The 8,115-nt window shown below is 43.5% G+C and overlaps 1 protein-coding gene across 1 annotated transcript in view; it reads right to left on the bottom strand.

Moving 5' to 3' along the window:
• Positions 1-6,371, bottom strand: part of fbxl22 (F-box and leucine-rich repeat protein 22) — a 49,986-nt gene extending 43,615 nt beyond the window's left edge. The window contains exon 1 of the mRNA XM_043680134.1: positions 6,037-6,371. Coding sequence (XP_043536069.1) covers positions 6,037-6,371 — 335 coding nt within the window. The remainder of the gene's footprint in view (positions 1-6,036) is intronic.
• Positions 6,372-8,115: the final 1,744 nt, after the last annotated feature.

The raw sequence follows: 8,115 nt of genomic DNA, 5'->3' as shown, positions 1-8,115 counted from the left end.
GAAGACTGAGAGGGGATCTGATTGAGACATATAAGATTATTAAAGGATTGGACACTCTGGAGGCAGGAAACATGTTTCCGCTGATGGGTGAGTCCCGAACCAGAGGACACAGCTTAAAAATAAGGGGTAGGCCATTTAGGACAGAGATGAGGAGAAACGTCTTCACCCAGAGATTGGTGGCTGTGTGGAATACTCTGCCCCAGAACACAGTGGAGGCCCAGTCTCTGGATTTGTTTAAGAAAGAGTTGGATAGACTCTCAAGGATAGTGGAATCAAGGGTTATGGAGATAAGGCAGGAACAGGATACTGATTAAGGATGATCAGCCATGATCATAATGAATGGTGGTGCAGGCTCGAAGGGCAGAATGGCCTACTCCTGCACCAATAGACATATTGTCTATAACACTTCATTGTACTGTCTTCAATGTGCCTATCCAAGAGTCACTTAAATGTATCTGACTCTACTACCGCTGCTGGCTATGCATTCCACGCACCCACCACTTTCTGAGTAAAGAACCTATGTCTGATATCTCCCCAAACCTTCCTCCAATCACCGTAAAATTATGACCCCTCATGATAGACGTTTCCGCCCTGGGAAAAACTCTCTGGCTAACCATTCTATCTATGCTTCTCATCATCTTGTACACCTGTATTAAGTTACCTCTCATCCCTCTTCACTCCAATAAGAAAAGCCCTAGATCTCTCAAGCTTTCTTCATAAGATATGCATTCCAGTCCAGGCAGCATCCTGGTAAATCTCCTCTGCATCCTCTCTAAACCTTTCACAAACTTCCTATAATGAGGTGACCAGAACTGAACACAATATTCCAAGTGTGGTTTAACCAGGGCTTTATAGAGTTGTAGCATGTCCTCACGGCTCTTAAACTCAATCAACCTCCTAATGAAAGTCACACCATATGCCTTCTTAACAACCTATCAAATTGGGTGGCAACTCTGAGGGATCTATGGACATAGACCCCAATATCCCTCTGTTCCTCCACACTGACAAGAATCCTGCCTTACACTCTGTAATCTGCAATTGAATTTGACATTTCAAAATAAATCATTCCACACTTTTCCAGGTTGTTCTCAATCTGCCACCTCTAAGCTCAGCTCTGCATCCTGTTACAACCTACAACAGCCCTCCACACTATCTACACTTTCCAAAACCTTTGTGTCATTGACAAACTTACTAACCCACCCTTCCACTTCGTCATCCAAGTCATTTATAAAAATCACAAAGAGCAGAGATCCCAGAAACAGATCCCTGCAGAACACCACTGGTCACCAAGCTCCAAGCACCATCAACTACCACACTCTGTTGTCTATGGGCCAGCCGATTCTGTATCCAGACAGTCAAATTTCCATGTATCTCGTGCCTCCTTACTTTCTGAATGAGCCGACCATGGGGAACCTTATCTTGCTAAAATTTATACACATTACGTTCACTGCTCTACCTTCATCAATGTGTTTTGTCATTTCCTCAAAGAATTCAATACCCCTCACAAAGTCATGCTGACTCTCTCCAATCAAGCTATGCTTTTCCAAATAATCATAAATCCTGTCTCTCAGAATCCTCTACAATAATTTGCCCATTACTGATATAAGACTGTCTGGTCTTTAATTCTCAGGGTTATCCCTGTTCCCTTTTTTGAACATTTGCCACCCTCCCAATCATCTGGCACTACTCCAGTGGACAGTGAGGACACAAAGATCTTTGCCAAAGATCATCTCTTCCCTCGCTTCCCTCGCTACCTTGGGTATATCCCATCTGGAAGAGGGGACTTTTTATCATGTTTTTCAAACTTTCCAGTACATCCTCCTTCTTAACGTCAACCTGTTCATACTGTCTTCATGAACGACAAGATCCCTCTCACTAGTGACTACTGAAGCAAAGTATTCATTAAGGACCTCCCCTACCTCCTCTGACTCCAGGCTTGTCCAATCTCTGGTTGGTTCTGGCAATATCATTGTAAATTTCTTCTGCACTCTTTCCAGTTTAATAACATCCTTCCTATAACAAGGTGACCAAAACTGTACACAACACTCCAAGTGCAGCCTCACCAATGTCCTGTACAATCGTAACATAACTTCCCAACTTCTATACTCAATGCCTGTCCACTGTCCATCATACCTCATCTGCAAACTTTCTAATCGTGCCTTGCACATTCTCATCCAAATCATTGACATGGATAACAAACAGCAATGGGCCCAGCACCGACCCCTGAGGCACTTCACTAGTTACAGGCCTTCAGTCCGACAAGCATCCTTTCAACTATTACCTACAATCAAGGAAATAATGTATTCAATTTGCCAGCTCACCCTGGACTCTACATGATTTAACCTTCCAGAGCAGCTTACCATGTGGAACCTAATCAAGGGCCTTACTGAAATCCATATAGATTACATCTACTGCCATGCCCTCGTCAACCTTAATCAAAGAACTCAAACAAATTTGTGAGGAATGATCTCCCATGCAGAAAGCAATGCAGACTACTCAAATCAAACCCTGTCCTTCCAAAAGCATGTGTACCTTATCTCAGAAGGAGCAAGGGATAAACCAGGAAAATGCTTGCCAGTCTGTGTAACACCAGTTAGATTATTGGAAACTATTGGAAGCAATTCTGAGGGGCAGAATAAATCTGCATTTGGAGAGGCAGGGATTAATGAAGACCAGTCAGCATTATTTTGTTCAGGGAGATCATGTCTAATCAACTTGATTGAATTTTTCAAATAGGTGACCAGGTGTGTAGACGAGGGTAATGCTTCTGATGCCCTCTATTTGGACTTCAGCAATGCTTTTGAAAATTCCTGCATATAAAACTGATAGCAAAGGTAAAAGTCCTTGGGATTCAATGAAATTTGGCAAATTGGATCCATAACTAACTGAGTGGAAGGAAGCAGAAGGAGATGGCCAAGGTGCCTGTGCTCAATGGGGTCACCTAAAAGGAACAGTGTTGAGGCCCTTACTGATTGTAGTTTACATAAATTAGATTTGAATCTAGCAAGGTTGAACAGTAAATTCGCAAATGGAACACAAATTGGTGGAGTGTTAAATAGTGAGAAAGACAGAGTTTAAGACCAGGGATGTTATGCCAAAATATACAAAACATTTGTTAGTTCACAATTAGTATGCAGGTCTGGAATCCACATTCTAGGAGGGATGTGACTGCACAGGAGAGGGTGCAGAAGGGATTTACTAAGATTTTGCTTGGGCTGGAGTGTTTCAGTTACAAAAACAGATTGGACAGACTGGGGTTAAATTCTTTAGAGCAGAGGAGATTGAAGAGTGTACATGATTGAGTTATATAAAATTATAAAGAGCATTGACTAGCACTGGGCAGTGGTAGAAATCATGAGATCCTTTTATCTGAGAACCTAATTTATAACTTATTTCCTAAATTACAGCTCTCCAGGAGCTGTAACTGGAGCCACTTCCTGCCCGTGGCCCTGGAAATGTTCCTAACTTCCCATGTAGAATAGAAGGAGCTTTGAGCTCCCCTGCCAATGACTTACCCCTTCAAATTAAACCTTTGGAAAATGCTTCATGTCAAATAATATTAATTATTCTCAGCCATTGTTCCTCATTTATATACATCTCTCACTCAAGATGTGTTCTGTCTCAACTGCTCGTGCAAAGCTTCTAACAGCCCCCCATTCTTAATTAAATAACTCACATGAGTTAACCTTCAATAGGATTAAGCTTGGATCAAGAGTGCTTGGTCAATGGTCAGCAGGAACCTGGCTGGAAAGAATAATTTATGAATAAAATGGACTTAGGAAAGAGATAAAACAGAATTTGGGAACTCTAGATAAGAAAAAAATTTGAAAAGAATGCAAAGGCAAAGTTTAGCCTAAAAACGATGGGAAAGGGAGTGAAGCAGCTGAATGGATGGTTTCAAACTTGATGATAAAGAGATTCATGAACTTCCCAATCATGAGCTTCTCAAACTTGGTGAAAATGAGGAAAGAGAAAAGAAAAGTGAGGTTTAAATTGGGGTAATAGAGGAGAAGCCAAGAGAAATGAGCAGAGGACCTTTCATGTTTTACATTCCTGGAATGTGGGTGTCACTGGCTGGATCAGCATTTATGGCCCATCCCTGGTTACCCTACAGAAGGTGTTGTGAGCTGCCTTCTTGAACTGATGCAGTCCATTAGGTGTTGGGCATTGACTCAGTAACAGGGGGCACAGTGGCACAGTGGTTAGCACTGCTGCCTCACAGCGCCAGAGACCCGGGTTCAATTCCCGACTCAGGCGACTGACTGTGTGGAGTTTGCACGTTCTCCCCGTGTCTGCGTGGGTTTCCTCCGGGTGCTCCGGTTTCCTCCCACAGTCCAAAGATGTGCAGGTTAGGTGAATTGGCCATGCTAAATTGCCCTTAGTGTTAGGTAATAAGGGGTAAATGTAGGGGTATGGGTGGGTTGCGCTTCGGCGGGTCGGTGTGGACTTGTTGGGCCGAAGGGCCTGTTTCCACACTGTAAGTAATCTAATCTAATGAAGGAATGGCAACCTACCACCACCTTCTCAAGAGCAACTAGGAACATGCAATAAACGTTGACCAGCCAGCGATGTCCACATCTCACAAATTATTTTTTAAAAAATCATTCCTAATCAAGATAGCATATGGCTTTGAAGAGAAACCTGGAAGTAATTGATTTGTGCATCGATAACTTGTTTGAGATGACAAATGTTGGAAATTTGAAAGGTGCTAAGACTCTGGTGAATTTCTGCAATATCTCTTGTCGATAGTACACAGTGCTGCTAATACGTGTTGGTGGTGAAGGGTCCAGTGTAGTTCCAATCAAGCAGTTGCTTTGTCCTGGATGGTGTCAAGCTTTTTGAGTGTTGTTCAAACTGCACTCATGCAGGGCAGGCACTGGGGAGTCAGGAGATGAATTACTCGTAGCAAGATTCTGGGTTTCTAGCCTGTTATTGCAGCTGCTGTATTTATATCACAGAATCCCTTCACTGCCTTTTGGCCCATCAAGTCTGCACCAACCCTCCAAACAGCATCCCACCCAATTCAGCCTCTCACCCTATCTCTATAACCCATATTTCCCATGGCTAATCCATCTGGCCTGCATATCTTTGGGTTGTGGGAGGAAACCCATGCAGATGGAATGTGCAAATTCCAGACAGTCACTCAAGTCAACTGAACCTGGGTCCCTGGTGTTGTGAGGCAGCAGTGTTAACCACTGAGCCACTGTGCCACCCCAATGGTGAGTCCAGTTCACTTTCTGGTCAATGGAAATGGTCAGGATTTTGATAGTAGGGGATACAGTAATTGATGGATAGATTCTCTTGGTATCGGCCACTGTTTATCATTGTCTGACACAAATGTTACTTGCCACTGCCAAGCCTGGATATTGTCCAGGTTTGGCTGCATTTGGACATAGACTGCATCAGCATCTGAAGGGGGATTCTGCAGAATTGACAGGGCTGTGTTTGCCATATTTGTTTCTGGTGTCTCTGCTGATGCCAAGTAGTCCATCTGTATTTGTTCCTTTTTGACTTTTCTGTAGCAGTCTACACAACTGCTACACCATTGCAGAGTCACTGCTCGGAGTCACCAACATTGCTGCAGGATCTGGAATCCAGACCAGGTAAGGACAGCAGATTTTCTACCCTAAAAGATATTAGATTAAAGCAAAATATTGTGGATGCTGGAAATCTGGAACACAGAGAAACATGTTTTGAGTCTGATGTGACTATTTGGACTTGAACTGTTAACTGTTTCTCTGTTTCACACATGCTGCCAGACCAGCTGAGTTTCTCCATGTCTCTGCTTTTTATGGCAATTGACAGCAGTTGCGTGTCACCCATTAGACTAGCTTTTATATTCAAGGTTATTCAAATTTCACAATCTATCACATGCACCCAGAGCATAAGCCTCCGGTTACCTGGGACATTATCACCTCCCCTGAAACTTTCCTGGACAGATCACTGCCACAATGTTGTTTTTCACTTGACTACCAATAAAGAAATAAACTTTATTTCTTTATTGCTCAGCACCAACCATGCTTGCCTCTCACAAACCTGTTCGTTGTTTCAGTTAAGAAGTTGGTGACAAGATATTGATGCTGGCTGCAGATGTCTCGCTGGAAACTGCTCTTCTTCCAGTACTCAATGTTACAGATTTTCACCCGACTTGAATGCCAGCAGATGGACAGCGAGCGTAACGCGGGGCTCAGCAGGAAGTTATCCCTCTTCAGTTCAGATGGAGAACAGAAGGACAGTAGAGACCATAGAGCTGGATCGTGAAAGACCTCATAGAGCACTTGGCAAGTTCTCGACAAAGCTTTCCTGCTCTCCTTGTCTAAGAAGGAGAAAATGTGAAGCAGACACTCTCGGTTTAATTCTGTAAGTAGCATCGTAAAGGAACGTTTGGAACCCAGACTGGGACTACAAGTGAACTACAGTATCTGGGAATTCTGCATTACTGCGGGCTGCAGGCACAAAGCTGGACATATATGGATTAGGAATGTAGCCTGTTCGGAGAATGAGAACTGATGTTTAAATATAGAAGGCTCTCAGACAGTGGACAGCAGGCCTGTAGATTCGAACAGTTGGGCGGGGCGGAGCTTTCTCAGTAATGCACACCAAAGATTTCCCGAATTGTTCCCAATAATTTCACTGTCTTCATTTATGTCTCTTTAGTGACCAACCTTTTCCAGGTTATTTGGAGCATTTTCTCCATCCAGGCAATCCGCGTTTTCACTGCACAGAATGTCGCGCATTCCCAGAGAGATGTGAGAGAGGGTGAGTGCTCAGGGACAGGCGGGAATGGGGAACCGCAGCCTCTGGCTGTTGGACAGATAAGAGTGACTCGCTCCTAGAGGATGGAATTCTCTAGATTCTGTACAGTTCCAGCAAATTGGAAATGAGCAAATGTTACACTGCTGTTCATTAGAGGCAGCAGGGGAAGAAAAAACAAAATAAGGTGGCAGAGTCCATTAAACTGGAGAATTAAGCTGGAGCCAGGGAGGACGCGGCTCCTGCCCCGTGAAAATGAACAGCAGTAGGAGTGAGGAGCAGGTAGCATTGATGCCAGCAAGAAAGACCAAGTATCTCGGAACAACAGGAATTACTAGCGAGACTCAGCAGGTCTTGTAACATCTGTGGGAAGACAGCAGAGTTAACGTCCTCTTCATTCATACCTCTGAGTTTCTCCAGCAATTTATGCTTTTTTTTGATTCAGCTCGCCAGAACCCGCAGTTCTTTAGTTTTGTTTGTGCGTCAGCCACATGCAGTTAGCTGCGACAGGACGTCAACAAATTCTGCAGGATATAAAGACAGAGGTGAAGGCAGAACAAGTTGAGGTAGCCACTGTGGGAGAGAAGGTTTGCATCTAGGTAGATGGGTCCATGCCAGGTAATAATGATTAATACTACACGTTCTCACTGTCCCAAAGCGGGTCCTTTTACAAGGTTACTGTGCAGTTGAGTTTTTTTTCAGAGAGGGGAGTAATTGGCCAGGCTTCAACTAGGCTGGGTTTGAAAGGTTTATTGGGGCCCTTTTTATTTACCCCTAACAGATAATGGCTCCGGCCTAAGGCTTTCATGTCTTTAAAAACCCGGTATAATCAACGCCAGGAGCTGTCTGGTCGGTTTAGATGAGAGTTTGTAATTCAGTTCAGCAGCAGTGTGTGAAGAAAAGCTGCTGGGGCTGGTCCAGCCGGGTCCTCTCTCTCTCTCTAACTTCACGCTTGTTAACCCCTGATTTGTTTCATTTTCACTCTTTGTGCTAGGATGTGTATAGTGGGACTGTTGCAAGTATTTTCGGAACAGCGCCATTAAATTGGTTTCTGTCCGGTTTTTGGATAGGATAAGTTATCCGGTATTCTATTTTCTGATCTTTGTGTTTCATTCTGTAATTTTGTAAATAATTCTGTTGTTTAAAACTTGGCAGTCAGACCAGATAATTCACTCCACAAACATTCACTGGACACTTACCTAAAACAAATAGCAAAGTTACGGTCTGGGTTACCTGCTTATAAATGTTTTGAGGGGTCGGGCCTGGTCCAAAACATCACATAGACAGAAAAGGAATAGGATGTTGGGAACAATTAAGTTTTTATTCTGTCTTGCTGAACAAGCTCACACCGATGACCACTTA

This window comes from Chiloscyllium plagiosum, chromosome 40 (genome assembly GCF_004010195.1).
Source record: "Chiloscyllium plagiosum isolate BGI_BamShark_2017 chromosome 40, ASM401019v2, whole genome shotgun sequence".
Classification (NCBI taxonomy): domain Eukaryota; kingdom Metazoa; phylum Chordata; class Chondrichthyes; order Orectolobiformes; family Hemiscylliidae; genus Chiloscyllium; species Chiloscyllium plagiosum.
The sequence above is the reverse complement of the archived record's forward strand: the minus strand, read 5'-3'. Positions and strand labels throughout refer to the sequence as shown.